Source organism: Danio aesculapii, chromosome 20 (genome assembly GCF_903798145.1).
Source record: "Danio aesculapii chromosome 20, fDanAes4.1, whole genome shotgun sequence".
Taxonomy (NCBI): domain Eukaryota; kingdom Metazoa; phylum Chordata; class Actinopteri; order Cypriniformes; family Danionidae; genus Danio; species Danio aesculapii.
Genome location: NC_079454.1, coordinates 15,743,369 through 15,762,129, shown reverse-complemented (window position 1 = coordinate 15,762,129; position 18,761 = coordinate 15,743,369). Strand labels below are relative to the sequence as shown.

The window sequence follows — 18,761 nt, the reverse complement described above, 5'->3', positions numbered from 1 at the left end:
CAGTAGAATGAGACTCAAAGCTCCACCCTCTATTGCTACGGAGAGACTAACAGCACTGTGTGAGGAGTGAATGCTTCCACAGCCATGGTCAGCAAGCTGCTACCTGTCCACCCCTGCTTTCCTGTCTAGTCAAGACTAAGACCTAACCTTGTGATCTCTGTGATGGCTGCATTCAAACAGGTTTCTTCTGAGCCAGTCAACCAGGCCAGCTATCACCCACACAGTTCCAGTCAGCTACAACCTCATGCCAGCTCCTGCTAATCCAAAGTTTCCTAACTTCCCACAGTCAATTAACCATGCTGCTGTGTTCCTGCCTACAGTGCATGTTCCTGTCTCGGAATCAGCTGTGTTTCCTGCCACTTCACCTGAATCCAAGTGTGTTGCAGATACTATAAAGATGATGATGAAGTGTGCCGTTTATACCAGTTATAAACAAAGGGGAAGCATGCCCTACAGTCAACTTTTCCTCAATTTCCTAGTCCTTGTGGCCCTAAATGAATCAAGCTTTGTCTACCTTTCCATGCTACATGTGTTTTTCCTGTTGTGTCCACTCATGTCAGCCATATCAAGACTTAGGATCTTTCCTGTCAAGTTGTGTCCACAGAGGCCATCTCTAAGTCAGCTTTGACAATGAAGGCCATTCCTGAGGCTCTCAATCTGCCCAATATGGCCACAGAGGCAAGCACCAAGTTCCCAGCTCTCCCTATTACAGCTGATTAGGTCAGGTCAAGCTGCTACCTATCCACCCCTTCTTCCCTGTCTAGTCAAGGTACAATTTTATTCGCTTTTAATTTAACAACATACTGTAAAGAAAGTTCAACCATCTGTTTTGGAGTGAAGGTTCACTGACTTCAATGTACAAACTCTGTACGGGTGATGTTCTGAATGCTCCTAAAGCAAAACTTAACCCTTGATGATGTACTGTATTAAGAATATGTTTATACGGGTTCCTGGCAGCATCATAAATTTAACTTCCAAACGGGATCGATTGAGAACTCTATAAACTTCCAGGCACTTATTTTTTTTTACAATTTCAAATGAAGTACAAAAGTAATTTTGTTGTCAATACTTAAAAGCCCGAAAACTTGATTTCATTAACAACTTTGATTGGTTCTCTTTTGATGAAAAGTTCTGGATTCAATTCAATTCAATTCACCTTTATTTGTATAGTGCTTTTACAATGTAAATTGTGTCAAATAGCTTCACATAAAAGGTTCTCTATTGATGATCTTCTATTTGTCTGATGCAGAAACTTAAGAGGACAGAAGGACTTACTTCAAATATTGACGATAATAACAAAAAGTAACAAGAGCTTAAAGTGCTTTAAAAACTAGTAAACAGAGACTGAGATAGACTCTCTTTAATGATAATGCTTTGCAATAATTACATTTTTGTCCAATTGAGTTATATACATATTCTTATTAAATGACAACTTATTTACATTATGCGATGTTTTTTTATAAGTGCTTTACATTTTAAGACCTTTTATTCAAAAAACAAATGTTACACACATACTGTTTGCTATGTAATGCAAAAACTTTGAAGCTCAATATCTCAAAAACATTCAGAACGCAGATAGAACCTTATAATTCTAAGGTGAAGATATGATATTGCATTAATTTGCATTCATGTTTTGAAAGCTGTAAAATGAAAGCCTCAGTTTGGTGTGGAGTTATCATTATGCAAAAATCAAGAAAATATTTGGATTTGTTTGATTAGTAGATTATGTAGGCCAATGTTTCTCAAACTTTTTTCACCAAGTACCACCTCAGTAAAAAATTGTCTATCCAAGTACAACCATAATGACCAGTATTGAAATACAGTAGTGGAGTAGGCCTAATTAAGCAGCTACAGATGTGCACAGTTCAAAAACGAGGCAGATTAATTCCTATTAATAAGAATATGTATTATTGTCAGCCACTTTAAACATTATAAAAAGTTTGAATATTAACTGAGCTTGCAGGTAAAAACAAACAAGCAAAAAACCTAATGACAATCAAGCACTTTTAAGCACATTTTCCAGAACCTATATTTATTTTTAAAGACTGACACGCATTGAACTTATTGAAGATGTGAAATGTATTCTCAGCAAACCATAAAAACATTGCATAGGAATTTATACCAAAATAAACCCATTTATAATAATATAATAATTAATTAATCATATATTAATAATTAATAATATAATAAACCTACATTAAACGTGCTTGTGAAAAGTTTTTTGTACTCAAGTAAAAATACTATTATACTGCTAAAATAATAAACATTTTAGTAAATAATACTAATATTAGGTAAAACTACAAAGTACTCTTTTCAAAAAGTACTAGTTAGTTACTTATGAAAAAAAAATCTGATTTCATTATGAAATCACTTGTGAAGTGTAAACTTGATTGAATGGTTTAACTGCTTAAATGACAAAGCTACATTTGCGCTAACAAAGGAAGTATGGTTGATTTTTCCTTTCATGACAATTAACCTTTTAATAGCACTACCAAAACACCACTAAACTGTATAAGGCCATAAAGACACTTTTTGTCCATTTTTTAAACAATATGTTCAAGCTCTGAAAGTATATGGTGAAAATATTTAAATTTAGCCTGTTATTTACATATTTTACACTATGTTTTTTATTTGCTCCTTTACAATATGGCAAATTTGTTTCTTAAATAGCTGTACATCATATGGAGATTTTATTTTACAATTGATCTTAAACTAAAACAATTTTACAAAAAAGACAAGTAGGCTACACTTTCAGTAATAAAATAATAAAACAAATGACTTCGTTTTACTTGAGGTATTTGAAATAATGACAACACTAAGCAGTGTTTTAAGAGCCTTATTGTTTATTTTCATAAATAAACAATATGTAACAACAGATTGCTTTGTAATAGCTGTACAATTTAGTGATGCTTTAAAGGGCACCTATGGTGAAAAATCTACTTTTCAAGCTGTTTGGACAGACATATGTGCATGTATGGTGTATAGACCGTCATATTGGGGTGATATAAACACACCCAGTCCATTTTTTTCAATTTAGCAACATAAAAGACGGTGGACCAATTGGAGCGGTTTTCAGATCGACCGCAACTTTATGTAGGAGTGCGGTCCCCCCGCCCACCGAATTGATTGACAGCTGCAAGTATTAACATGTCCCAGTAGTCATGTGCATAATCATATCAACAAGAGAGGACGAGCGCAAAGCAGCCGGGAATAAAAGGTGTGTTCAGTTCGCTAGGATCATCATCAAATGTGATCAAGAGTGAGTTTCACATGTTTAAAATGTTTTAAAACAGAGCACGTGTGTAATGAATTACAGCGATTTAGCTTAGCTTTACTTCATCAGCACAGTCGTGTGTCAGAACAATTATAAAGAAAGACGCTTCAGTCCTGGTTTGTGGACGTTAATTCAGGTTTATTTTGTACATTTCCATAACAGCAGTGGAGATTAACCTGTATCCTGTCACTTTTGCGTGCAAAAAGAGTGCAAAGCTAAACGGGCGCTCTGTCTGTCTGTCTGACAGCTAAAAGCCTTTTAGCTAAAGCCAGAAAAAGTGAAGAAACAGATATAATTTCTAAGATTATAGCTTTCTCTCAAAACTCCCCTCTCTCTGATAATGAAAAAACTGAACTTTCTGTTCTTCAAAATAAACTGGATGATATTTACAAAAGAAAAGCAGAAGGAGCTTTCATTAGATCCAGACAGAGATGGTTAGAAAAGGGTGAACAAAACTCTGCTTATTTTTTTCAATTAGAAAAAAATCATTAAAAAAATATGATCTCGCACTTGAACATTAATGGTCGTTTAACCCATGACCCAAAATCTGTTGCTGATTATTGTTCATCCTTTTATAGCTCTCTTTATGAATCTAGACTGAATAAGAATGATACTGTTGATTTTATAGATAGTATCTCAAATACAAATTTAATAAGTGAAATTGATAAACAATTCTGTGATGGTCCTATTAATGTTGAAGAAGTTTTACATGCCATTAAGGCACTTACTGTAAGTTGAATACATCCCCAGGTGTAGATGGATTAACTTCCGAATTTTATAAATCTTTTGCTGACAAACTTGCTCCTTTTCTTTTAAAACTTTTTTGTCAAAGTATAGAGAATGGAAAGCTTCCCCCCATCTTTACACAAGGCTTAATTACATTAATACCTAAGGCCAAAAAATATATTTCATTTTTAGATAATTGGCACCCAATATGCTTGCTTAATATTGATTATAAAATCCTATCCTCCATATTTTCTGTTAGAATAAAAAAAACTTTAGATCTCATTATAGACGATACACAATCTGGCTTCATGACAAACAGACATATCTCAAATAATATCCGTTTAGTTTTAGACCTTGTTGATTATCCTCAATTATATTCAGACAAGAGCTTTATTCTTTTTTTAGATTTCCATAAGGCTTTTGATACTGTCAAACATTATTTTATTTTTTCCGCCCTTAAAAAATTTGGTTTTGGTAATTATTTCATTAATGCTATTAAAACGTTGTACTATGATGGGAACTGTTCAATCAAACTGCGTGATGGCACCTCACCTAGATTTAATCTTAATCGTGGTATAAGACAGGGATGCCCTATTTCTCCCTACTTATTTTTACTATGTACACAATTACTTGCTGACTTTATCAAACAGAGCAAGTTAAGGGGAATTGAAGTTGCTGATAACATTATCACTATAAGTCAATTAGCAGATGATACTACTCTTTTTTTGAAAGATGTAGAAGAGATTCCAATAGCTATAAATGTTATAAATACTTTCTCCAGAGCTTCAGGCCTTTGCTTGAATATCAATAAATGTGAATTAATGTCACTTAAGGATTGTGATTTATCTTCTGTTCGTGGTATCCCTATAAATGATGAAATCACATATTTAGGTATAAAAGATTGTAAAGGATGAAAAGAGAATTTGTGAGTTAAATTTCTCTACTATTATTGATAAGACAAAAAAAATTAAATCATTGGTTATTAAGAGACCTAACTTTAAGAGGGAGAGTGCTTATAACCAAAGCAGAGGGCATCTCAAGACTTACGTATACAGCTCTTTCTTTGGCAGTTAACAATATTTCCAAAACTATTGATAATATGCTTTTTAACTTTTTATGGAAAAATAAACCTCACTATATAAGGAAATCTGTAGTTATGAACACTATTGAAAATGGAGGTTTAAACTTCTTAGATTTTACCACTCTTAACTATACTTTCAAAATTAACTGGATCAAGCAATTTTTAAAAAAAACAACTTCTATATGGAATATTATTCCTCATTGCATTTTCTCACAGGTTGAAGGCCTCCATTTCCTTTTACTTTGTAATTATAATATTTCTAAACTGCTGTTAAAATTATCAAACTTTCACAAATGCTTCTTTCCTGGAACTTGATTTATAAGCACAATTTCTCACCCAATAGATGTTTCATTTGGAATAATAAGCATATTTTATTTAAATCCAAAACATTGTTTTTTGAAATTTGGTTCAATAATAATATATATTTAGTAAGTCAACTTTTAAACCAAGATGGCCTTCTTTTAACTTATTCAGAATTTTTATCTAAGTTTAAAATCCCAATACCTCCTAAAGAATATGCTGTAGTAATGGATGCTGTCCCCTCTGGTTTACAAATGCTTTGTAAAAACACATGTTCCCCTCCTCCTTTGCTGCTCTTGGATCCTCTTGATACTGCTGTTGGTCGAATATGCTTTTCCTCTATCAAAAATATTAATCGACAAATTTTAACTCTTTTTCAAAGGGATGTTGTCTCTATACCTCATGTTATAACTTTCTGGAATAGCTATGCTAATGATTTGTTATGGCCCAAAATTTGGAAATTACCTCATAAATACTTAGTAACAAATAAAGTCAAAGAAATTTCTTTCAAACTTATTTATAAATACTATCCCAGTAACTACTTTCTTGCAAGCAGGTTTAATTTTGAAATTGATACATGCTGTAAGTTTTGTGGTCTACATACAGAAACGTATTATCATTTGTTTTGGAGTTGCCCATACGTTGTTAATTTTTGGTTGGATTTCTGCTCTTTTATTAGAATCAATCTTTTGCCCAGTTTTCAACTTTGTTTTAAAAATGTTTTATTTGGTTTCCTTACATTTAACAGATCATTACACAAAGAGTACTTTTTAATCAATTTATTACTTCTGTTAAAAAATTCAGTATACACAAAAGCAAGTTCAGTGATTGCAAGCCATTATTTATTATTTTGAAGTCAGAATTTAAGCTGTATATAAAAACTATTTGTAATCTGAGAAATAAGAAAGCTGTTAAGTGTATTAATGTATGCAAACATTTACATGTTTTTATTTAAATTTATTTATTTTTTCTCTTTGTCTTCTTCTTTTCCTTGTTTGTTGTAATCCCCTGGAGTTCTCTAATTGTTGTTAATTTTGTATTGTTCAAAAAAACAAAAAAAAAAGACAAAAAAAAATAAACAAAAAACACTGAAACGCAAAGTTTTACATACACAAACAGAAATTTGCTAAATCATCACCCACATTAACAGTTTTTTGTATCGAGTTTGACTTTTTTATTTCTACTGTGAAATTGTTGAAAAGCAAAAAATCTGAGATATGTATCAATTATTATGACACTTTTTTTGATTCCCCTGTCAATTCTTAAAATCATTGGATGTAGAATGCTGTACACTATACTTTGTGTAATTTAATTTATTTTTATTTATTTGTTTGTTTTTTGTATTTTCTTATTTTTACCGTTGTTGTATTAGTTCTTTGTTTCATTTTTTGTATTGTGTTGTATGATGTTCCTGACGGTTATGTCAGGTAAAAAAAAACAAGGGCAAAAAGGCGGAGAGTGAGCGGAGCTACAGACACGTGCTGGCATTTTGCTTGGACCTGGTTTAGACAGAGCTTACTTTGGGAGAAACGCTTGATACTTTATTACCTGCGGCTCGTTTGTGTTCTGACCACATGTGCTTGGTTGTACACTATATTAATAAAGTGTTTAGACTTTTAAAAACACTGCTGTAATACATTGAGCCACTACAGTGTTCTTATGACATTTTTCAACAGGAGGAAAACGCGAAATACGTCCAAACACTTCAATTATAGTCTGTGTTAGTAAATGCAAGACTATTGATGAAATCCAGGCATAACACTGTATGACAACCCTTCATATGACTGTTTTATAGCCTACAGCTAATCAATCTGTCACATTCTGGAGGGTATTACAGCTCTAAAGAACATTATAAATGATAAATGATCTTAAATAAAACACACACATTTATAGAGATGGTATACAAGTATATAACTTTACTCACCAGGGAAACGGAGGTCACGTGAATGGTTTGTGAGCACAATTAAGTGCACACAGCATACCATATCATCTGATAATTGTAGGAAATAATCCCAAAAGGCAATTGACTGTGTAAAGAAACATTAACCAACACAAAAATGCGATGTATATGCCGAGTTTATCGGCTAATTAGCCGTAATCAGCTCAGGTGACGAGACAGCGAGCAGCGAGACCTAGCTGTCACGCAAGTGGCCACGCCCTTAATTATGCAGACTTAATATAACTTAATAAAACAAAACGGATGAGTTATAAAAAAAATTCACCCCCCTCATAGTTGTCATGAAGGTTAATCATGGCTATATGCACCAAAGCCATCATTTGTACCAGGCTGTAAGCATGTTTTTATCAGCTGTAAAAATGGCCAATTTCCCATTGCAGTCAGAAATGACCCGGACTTCCTGGAGCCAGCCCCTCAAGGCGAGTCGATGAATTGCAGTTTTAGTTACTTCCGTATTGGCTTCCCGAGGGAGAGCGGGAGGTTGCCCCTTGGTTTAAACACACTAGCACCACAATAAATCATACAGCAACACAATAACTTTGTTTCTCTGTCTCTGATCTATTCTTCCGGACAAAATAGAAAAGATAAACAATGTTTTTGTGCTTAAAAGTCAGATCGTGCTGTGCCTAAAAATTCTCCACCATTATTATGTGGGGGATGAACCTACGTTTTAAGATCAATCAGGGATTTATTAGCTCATTTCAATGAACCGGATCTTGAAGATTCGAATCATTGATTCGACTCAATTGAGTCAGACTGAATCGGATTAAAAGATTCACACTTTTGCTACCATTTGTCCTGCAAATAGAAGACATCGTATCTTACCAATCTTGTTAATATTATTTACGTGGCCAACGATAATAACATAACACAGTATTGGGTTAACTTTTAGCAAGGTAACAAGATCTACAGCTCGAGGCAATGACTTAGAAGCACATAAACAAGAACACAGTTCTTACAAAATGAGAACAAAGATTTATTGAGCTACACTACGATACATGAAACTAGCTACGTAATATGCACACAACAAACAAACGCACACACACATTCACACATACACACAGAGGCAGTTCAGAGGATGTAAGATGAGTTGAACAACCGTCCCAAATTAATTCTAATACTTCTTACAAGGTATTAGGAAACACCTGAGAAACCACAAAAGCAGAGATATGGCTTATCTTTAACTGCTTAAGATCAATCTGCACCAGATCAGCAAGAGACAACATTATTGTGGTACTTGCGCCCTTTTTGCCAAAGTCGAATTTCCCTCGCCGGCTGGCCTCGGGGAAACACGGTGCTCCTGATTGGCTGGTGGCTTCTGTGACGTCCTTGGGATTCCCTCGCTCATGAGTGGGTCGTTCTGGGTTACCGAGGTGACGGACTGCTGACAGTCGGTTTGCGGAAGTTCGTGCGGTTTCGGCGGTCCCGAAACTTAAGAGGTTTGCATGGAGGGTTCGTGGTGACCCAAACGCGTGGCGGCACAGTGTCCGAGCAGGCGAACGGGGGCAGAAAGCAAAAGCATGTGCAAACCAGCTAATGTAAAAAGCAAAGTTTCTTTGTTGCAAGGTGTTTTTAAGTGACCTGGTTTGGTCCATCCCCATGGCACTGTCTTCCAATGAGCAGTTGCCATGAAGGGCGGGGCAACGCCCCGTACCATCATAGAAAGGGTCAATAATTAACAGACTGCATGTAGAATTCTCGTGGTAAGTTTTGTGACTATATCACATCGAAGGTTACAAGACGAATACTGTTTGTGCTACTAGTTTTTCATTTACACCAATGTATTGCAAATGTCACTAGCTTTCGTTCAATACCAGACATCATACATTTCAGACACATACAGATAATTTTAATCTGCTATAAGGGTTAAAACAACACATTATTTAACCTGGTTGGTTGGAATAAACATAGCAGATAAGGAAAACCATGGCATAGTATTCAACGATACATCTGCCTTAGTTTTGACATTTTAAGACATTGTCTTTCATTCGTATGCATTATTTTCTCTTTGTCTCTATGAAATTGTACTTCTGGCAGGATGTGCCCGAGGCGAGCACATGACCATGTAGAAGAGTCATTCAAAAGTCTCGTGAGGCCATTCCCGCTAAAAATCCTGTAAAGCCCCATTGTTTAAGTTTATTAGTCATTTACTAGTTAGCTGAAGGGTACCAGAACATCTGCAGCCAAAGTATTGATTCTGCAATTCAAGTCTCGTGCCATTCTGTGATAGTGATGGTATAAGCCCTCAAGCCAGTTCAATGACAGACAATTTGGCGCCCAGTTTCTGAGGTTTCAGATTTAACTCGTGCTGTTCACTGCGATAGGCCATGAGTTACTACAGTCTCATTCAAAAGACAGTGCTCAATGAGCAGTATATAGTCCCTTTTACTATACTGGGGCTTTGGGACCCACACAGACTGCAGGTTGAGCGCCCCCTGCTGGTCTCACTAAGACCACTTCTGGCAACAACCTAGCTTTCCCATGTGGTCTCCCATCCAGATACTAACTGGGCGCAGCCCTGCTTAGCTTCAGTGGACGACCATGTGAGAGTAGCAAAGAGCTAACTGCCGGCAAGGCATTGTTGAAGATAAGTGGGTCTCATGAATACAATAAGCAGATGGATTGAAAACAGCAGTAAGTGCTTCACTTTTGCAAAGTTAGTTTTTACTCCCTGACAATTCCACTGTATTATGATAATTTATCCTCGAGTGGAAAGACAGATGTGGGTCCTTTTTTTAAATTTTATTTCATTTTATTAGATTTTTTACACATAGACAAGAGACATTATGACTGGGCATAGCCTCAGTCATTTCAATATCTTTTAGATTGTCTTTCTTTTTTTTGAGATCACATTTAGCTGTGCTTTGAGATTTCTTTTTCACTTTTGATTCTCTCCATTTCAGATATGAGTATTGAATCGGACTGGATTGAATGTATACATTCTTTGCTTTTTTGGGAAGTTTAATTTTTTTGTGTTATACTCTATATCCAGTGACACTTTGGTAGCCAAGTTTGATTGGTTGTGGTCTGTTAAAAGATGCATGTTCCAGTTCTAATTACCTGTTCATCCTTTTTGATGATTATTCTTTTAACATCGATAACAACTAGTTGTTTCAATTCTGAGAAATTTTTTTTTTCAGTTTTGTCTATATCTTGCAGTTCTCTGGTGCTGTTGTTGAAAGAAGGATGAGAGGATGCTTTAATAGTAACTCCAGCCAAAGCTGTTGCTCATTATAGTACATTTTCTGAGTTTGCTTTCCTAGCACATTCCATCAAAAATTGTCCAGATCACAGCTTTTTTTTAATATATTTTACTGCTCCTGCAATTCCTGAGATTCCTTTTTGGATAGCAAAGGAAGACAGTTTAAAAAGGGGCATGTCATCAGTCAGTGATTCCTAAAAAGAAATCTTTGTCCGTTTTAATTTTCAGATGAGAAAATAAAATCAGTTGTTAGTTCAGCCACCAAATTTTGATCCAGTATCCATTTTTTATGTTTTAGTTTTTTGCCATGTTAAGAAGATATTTGTTCATCATCTCTGCTCCTCACCCAACTTGGAGTCTTACAAGAGGATGTACAGAGCCACGGACATCCACTGGATTTTCATCAAGGATACAAAAATTGTATACTTGAGCATTCAAACACAAGGTCTTCGCTACTCGATTGACCCTAAGCCAGCGCCTTCTGGAAAGTTTTATGGTCGATCATAATCCCAAAATAGTACCAGGGCAAGTCCTAACAAACCAAATGATTGGAATGGGCCTTTCCAACCTCTCGTCTAAATGATGTAGGAGCCAAAGTGATGTGTTGGATAAGTGGTAGACGCAGCAAACCAAAATCCTCAAGCACCAGGATCTCTTTCTCCACTGACACGAGTCGCAACTCACGGGCAACAAGATGCCCCATTTGTCACCTCTTACAATCAGCAAGGGGGTGCTAGGGACCTATTCTACCCCAGGTCTCCGCGAGGGATTATTTACTGTGAATTTTAAGTAAATGTTTTAGATGTTGCACAGGGGAGCAACACCAAAACCCTTTAGACAAAATTAGATTACAACTCAAGTGTTTTATTGCTTTTATGAAGCAGCTTGTAGAAAGTTGAGTGGTTGGAGAGAAAATTCAATGACGTGCTGTAGCAAAAATTGTGTAAGTCAGTTCAGAAATCTTTTAAGATCCGGTGATGTCTGTCTGACAGAGTCGGGAAAAAAACCCTTTATCTCATGTAGCCTAGTGGACTGTGCATATGCACTAAGTAACTGTGCTGCAAATGACCGGAGTTAGAATCCAGACTTGTACAAATATTCTGAAATTGTCAATATATTTTAATAATGCTACTTTTTTATGACCAAAACAAGACATATTATTAACAAAGTGTTTATTCGGATGTCAGACCAATGTTAAAACAAAACATATTACAAGAACAGAGCATTTAAAAACTAACATATATAGCTGCATGACCCTGGATTTGAAGCCATAGGGCCTTATTATACACCCGGCACAATAAGGCGCAAGACCTGTTTGGTGCAATTTGTTGCTATTTTCAGACCAATGCAACCCTAACTTTCCCATTTTGCGCCACGTTGTTCAAACAGCAAATCCATTTGCACCACTTTGTGGACTCGTGGGTCTTCTAATTTAGAAGTTTTTAGAATTGTGTACAAAGACAGTATGTCCAGCTATAGGAGAGCTCTAAAATATGCCAGGCCTGAGCACCTCCGCAAACTGATAGAAAATAATCATAACAATCCTAAATTCTTATTTAACACCATTGCTAAATTAACAAATAATCGGTCATCTTTGGAACAAAATGTTCCACCGCAAATTAGTAGTGATGAATTCATGAACTTTTTCAGTGATAAAATAGAAGGCTTTAGAAAGAAAATAGGAGATAATAAACTTTCTGCACCGCCTTATACTTCAGATCCAGTAAACATTCCACTGAATCCAAATAACCTACAGTGCTTCAAAATCATAGAACAGGAAGAGCTAGATAAAATTATAAACAGTTCTAAACCAGCTACGTGCATGTTGGACCCAATTCCAACAAAGTTACTGAAAGAATTGCTACCTGCTATAGGAGAACCTCTTCTTAATGTTATCAACTCTTCTTTATCTTTAGGCCATGTTCCAAATCCTTACAAGCTAGCTGTTATTAAGCCTATTATTAAGAAACCACAACTTGATCCCAGCAACTTAGCTAATTATAGGCCTATTTCAAATCTTCCATTTATGTCTAAAATACTAGAAAAAGTTGTTTCTGCTCAATTATGCTCCTTTCTGCAGACGAACAATATTTTTGAAGTGTTTCAGTCAGGTTTCAGAGCTCATCACAGTACAGAAACTGCATTAGTGAAAATAACCAACGATTTACTTTTAGCTGCTGACCAAGGGCGCATCTCGCTATTAGTTTTACTCGATCTTAGTGCTGCATTTAACACCATTGACCACGGTATCCTCATAAATCGCTGAAAGTCTACAGGTGTCCGGGGACAGGCTCTACAATGGTTTAAGTCATACTTAGCTGGACAGCCTTCACAAGTCAGCCCGGTAAAATACGGGGTGCCTTAAGGATCAGTTTTAGGCCCTTTGCTGTTTACAACACACGTGCTACCCCTGGGAGACATTATAAGGAGACATGGGATCAGCTTTCACTGCTATGCAAATGATACTTATATATTTCAACTAAACCTGACGAGATGTCTAAACTGTCCAAGCTAACTGAGTGTATTAAAGATGTTAAAGACTGGATGACCAACAATTATCTTCTCTTAAACTCAGACAAAACAGAATTATTACTTATTTGGCCTAAATCCTATACACAGCAGATCTCACAACTCGACCTACAATTACAGGGATACAAAGTTAGCGTTAGCTCTACTATAAAAGATCTGGGTATCATATTAGACAGCAATTTAACATTTAAAAATCATATATCCTGTCACAAAAACTGCTTTCTTTCATCTGAGAAATATTGCTAAGTTACGAAGTATGCTATCCATATCAGATGCAAAAAAGCTAGTCCATGCTTTTATGACTTCTAGGCTGGACTACTGTAATGCACTGTGTGCTGGCTGCCCAGCATCCTCTATTAACAAACTTCAATTAGTACAAAATGCAGCTGCCAGAGTTCTTACCAGGTCTAGAAAATTTGATCACATCACCCCAATTTTATCCTCCTTACACTGGCTGCCTGTTAAGTTTCGTATTGAATTTAAAATATTGCTTCTTACCTACAAAGCTTTAAATAATCTAGCTCCTGTTTATCTAACCAACCTTTTGTCTCACTACAATCCAATTCGCTCTTTAAGATCTCAAAACTCAGGGCTTCTGGTAGTACCTAGAATAGCAAAGTCGAGTAAAGGAGGCAGCAGCTACGCTAATTATTCTCTTTATTCTCCATATTCTTCCCGAGGCCCTCAGACTATGCAGAGTCACTGATTCGATCCAAGACCAACAACGAGATGATCCCAAGGTTTCCATATCCTGGACCAGGCCGTATCCTGAGCAGCTACTGTGGTGGTCATGGAGGAGTGGAGAACATGAGACTGATTCCTGTGACGCTCCAGGGACAGACGAGTCTTCGCTGAGGCCAGCTTCCAGCCCCTGTCGCTGAGACTGCAGCTCTGCACAAGACATTTGGCCAGCGGAGAAATTAAAATGGTCGTGCCCAACTGAGTCTGGTTTCTCTCAAGGTTTTTTTTCTTCACTTTCGCCAATTAGTGAAGTTTTTTTTTTCCCTCTCCGCCGTCGCCACTGGCTTGCATGGTTCGGGATCTGTAGAGCTGCGCATCGTTGGATTTGCTCTTCAGTATTTGGACTCTCAGTAGTGATTTTTAAACCACACTGAACTGAGCTAAACTAAACTGAACTTAAACACTAAAAACTGAACTACACTGTTCCAATTTACTATGACCTTTTATGTGAAGCTGTTTTGACACAATCTACATTGTAAAAGCGCTATACAAATAAAGGTGAATTGAATTGAATTGAAAAAACTTCTGGTCTAGAAAGGAGGTGTGTTAAGACGCATTGTTGGTGCGTTACTATTTTGAGTGACTAAAATAGACTGCACAATTGACCAGCTGAAAGCAGGTCTAAAGTCCAGCACACAGCGCATTAGTTGTGCGCCTTAAACGCGTATACATTGCTTAATACACACAAGATGTACAGCACTGGTGCTCAACCCTGTTCCTGGAGATTGACCTTCCCGCAAAGTTCAGCTCCAACCCTGATCAAACACACCTGAACCAATTAATGAGGACCTGAACAGCACTTGAAAATTACAGGCAGGTGTGTTTGATATGGGTTGCAACTGAAACCTGCAGGAAGGTCGATCTCCAGGAACAGGGTTTGTCACCCCTGATGTACAGCAATACGCAAATATCTTTACAAATGAAAAATAATTAAAGAATCAAAATATTACAAAAATTATTATTTTCTACATAAATATAAAAACCACTGCCTTTATGCCTTCTTCATCTCTGGGGGGCTTTTTTAACGCAAGGCAACTGACTCTTGAAGGGAATGGGAGATGACACTGATTGGTTTAAATGAGAGACCATTCTCCGCGGCGCAAAGTGTATTTTTCCATCCTTAAAACAGCAAAAGTGGATTTAGACATGCCCTTAATGCTTTTGCGCCATGTGCTTTAGACTTTGCACCTAGATCATTAAAATAGAGCCCATTATCTCTGCATGCTAGTCTAGAACTCTCACCGCTTCACTAAATCACCTGAAACCCTACTATGTGGGGTTTAATACCTCAATTTGCTTAACTGTTTCTTTGCTGAAGCTGCTCAAGAGCAATGCATAATGTCACTGAAGAGACAGGTTTCAAAACATTTCGAAGCTTTAAATATTTCAGTGTTTATGAAGCCTTTGCCCACCACTAGTTGCTTGTTTGTTTGAGTCTGCATCAAGCCTGCTTAAAGCCAGAAAGACAGACAAACAAAAGCCCTGTCTACATGCTATATCAACCTAGGTACTAGGTTAGGAGAACTTCAAAGTTCATTTTAATTAAACTAAATAAACTTATAAACACTTAAGACAGCTATAGCTATATTTCCCAAGCCAACAATACAATAATCATTAACAAAGTGAAAGCACAACTGTTCCTACATTTCTCCCTCTCTGACATCACACCAACATGGGTTTGGATATACTAATTGTGAACTGGAAAGCTTAACAGCAATAGGTTTGTGAAGGATTGAAAAAAAAAAGTAATGACAACTCAATGTCTGAACTGTTTTTTGTTGTTTTAAGATACAGTGACTAAGAGTTCACTCAAATTAAGAGTTAAGTCAAACTAAGAGTTAAGTGAATTCTGCAGAAACAAACTTAAACTAAACTAAATCTCCATAACACTTTCTGATGTGTACAGATGGTAGGTTGCCAGCAGTGCACATAATAAGAGAGATGGAAGTGTGTATTAAAATCCAAGTTTAAAACTCAACAGGTGAGCCTGTGAGACAGCTGACACAAAAATAAATGCATGGTAAACTAATAAAATGCGCATTAAATGTAAAGTACTTCTGATTGGCCATTTAAAAAATATTGCTAAAATAGCCATTTATAAATTTTATTAAATAATGGTTTTCTGTTAAATATTCTACAAAACGTTTGTGAAATGAAACAACTCTTTGAGGACATTTCAATTTATGAAATTAACTCAAATTTAAGGATTTCTCGTTTCCTGGAAAAATTAATATTTAGAAATTTATAAGATTAATAAGAGAATTTATATATTTCTATTTTTCCTCAATAATTTCCATGACTTATGGAGGCATGAAAAGCACAATCCTTTTTTGTTATGAATGAACATATTACAAATACATTACATATTACAAATAAAAAAATAAAATATGATTAAGATAAGTATTCTGGATTAAAAAAACTACACAGTTATACACTGTAAATCTTAGTTAAAAAGACGATTTTGGTCACACCACAAAATAACCTAGATCAAACATGCCATTTTAATGTGTCTCCAGTGCAAACAAACCCTATCCTTTAATTCAGTCAAGTCTGGTTCTAAGATATTTAGTCATACATATAGTCATACCTCCCCTTCAGCTTGAGTGACGTCTCTGAAATGCACCGCAACAGAACCAGACCGTCTTCTATTCCCTGTGGCTGCACTCCCATAATTTCTCAGAGTGGACGTCGGAGGGCTGCACCACCTTTCTACAGGACAAGAGACAGAAATCTGGTGGTAGCATGCTGCTTAATGTAATTTATTACATGCTGAATAATGCATACTATATATATATATATATATATATATATATATATATATATATATATATATATATATATATATATATATATATATATATATATATACATATATATATATATATATATATATATATATATATATATATACATATATATATATATGTATATATATATATATATATGTATATATATATATATATATATATATATATATATATATATATATATATATATATATATATATATATATGTGTGTATGTATATATATATATATATATATATATATATATATATATATATATATATATATATATATATATATATATATATATATATATATATATTTATTTATTTATTTATTTATTTATTTTTTACTCATTCATTCAATCAATCATTTTCTTTTTGGATTAGTCACTTTATTAATCTGGGGTCGCCACAGCGGAATGAATAGTCAATGTATCCAGCATATGTTTTACGCAGCGGATGCCCTTCCAGCTGCAACCCATCACTGGAAAACACCCATACACTCTCATTCACACACATTCACTACGGCCAATTTAGCATGCCCAATTCACCTTTAGCCCATGTCTTTGGACTGTGGGGGAAACTGGAGCTACTGGAGGAAACCCACTTGATCTAGATCTAATCTAGATCTAATCTAGATTAAAATGGCTCATTTGAATTCTGCCGAAGGCATTCAGAATATGTGTGCTACCCATATAATAAGTCTTTAGGATTTCTGAAGCCAGGTGGCGTATTACACCATACTCCTGTTTCCAAAATGCATCACAAACTGCTTGAGAAACTGTTCTACTATGATAATTGGTGATGAAAATAAATTATGTTCAATAAGATGCATTTGTGTTTACTAACTGTTTATTTAGTTGAACATGAATTTTAAACTGTAGCCCTACATAAGCTCCAAACAACGATTTCATACTTGCTTTTGATGTACATACAGAAAATGCTGTTTGCAAAGGCAAGTTCACAGAGCCCTGACGATGTGTCAAACATTGAGTACGTTTACATGGGCACAATACTTTAATACGATTTTAATATGATTAAAACAATACTCTGATTAAGAGTCTACTATGTAAACAGCGATTTTTGATTCCTTAATGCAACTAAAATCATAACTGAACTAAACAGAAATGGAATTAAGACGCGGAGTGTGCATATATTAGTGGCATTACTGACAAACTATTACAGTAATAGTCATGTAGGACTTTTCGCCATATTTTCCGACAAGATCCACACAGGCGGCTGTCAGTAAAAGACCGCACAGACACACAGACGCACACACACACACAAACACAAACAGACACACACACACAAACACATCGTGAAATGCAAGTTTTTTCTTTCCATTTGTCCTGCGTTATTAAATTCCATAACACTCTCACCAGTCCTTACTCATTATTTGCGTCTAATACCCCAGTTTGTCATGGCGGTGTGAATGAAGGCAGTCAGGCATCCTGCTGATTTGATTCAGAAGGGCACTTTTTTTGTCAGACGCCTGCACTAAAATATCAAGTTGAAGGTCATTATAGCTTGTGTAGAACAGACCCAGCTCCCAACCGAACTTTGAGAATAGATTAACGGCAATATATATATATTTTTTTATTGCGCGATAAAGGTCTCGCGTTAACGCAAATAAATATATATATATATATATATATATATATATATATATATATATATATATATATATATATATATATATATATATACACACACCATTTACAATTATGTTTTGCTTCAGTTTTTTTGTCTAACCATTGTTTAGTTTAATTGTCAATAAAGTAAATTGACTATAACCTTTAAATCACAATTAAGCAGTTAAGTGAATAAAAATGGCATCAACATCCTGGCAGGTTAATGTTAACGTACTCTAATTAAGCATGAACTAAGACTTAGCCAGACAGTTCCTGCTCTGGACCAGGCTAGTTTCCCAACATAAGTTGCCAGAGTAACGGAGTTAAAACTATCGTAAATTTGATTTATGAATATATCATTAATAAGCCTAACTTATTAATGACTTGTTCTCTGAGCTTGGTTTATGGACCAGGCCCCTGGAGGCTATTTCATAAAGGTTGATGTGTGGATTAAAGTCCAAAAAATAGATGCATAGATTTTGTTGTATGCTACCATGGCAACTACAATGAAAGAAAGAGCAAAAATATTCACA

At 35.4% G+C, this 18,761-nt stretch overlaps 1 protein-coding gene across 1 annotated transcript in view; it reads right to left on the bottom strand.

Annotated features, from left to right (window-relative positions):
• Positions 1 to 18,761, bottom strand: part of LOC130247941 (centrosomal protein of 128 kDa) — an 86,733-nt gene that overhangs the window by 63,869 nt on the left and 4,103 nt on the right. Inside the window, exon 5 of the mRNA XM_056481453.1 lies at positions 16,398 to 16,519. Within this exon, the coding sequence (XP_056337428.1) occupies positions 16,398 to 16,519 (122 nt within the window). The remainder of the gene's footprint in view (positions 1 to 16,397; positions 16,520 to 18,761) is intronic.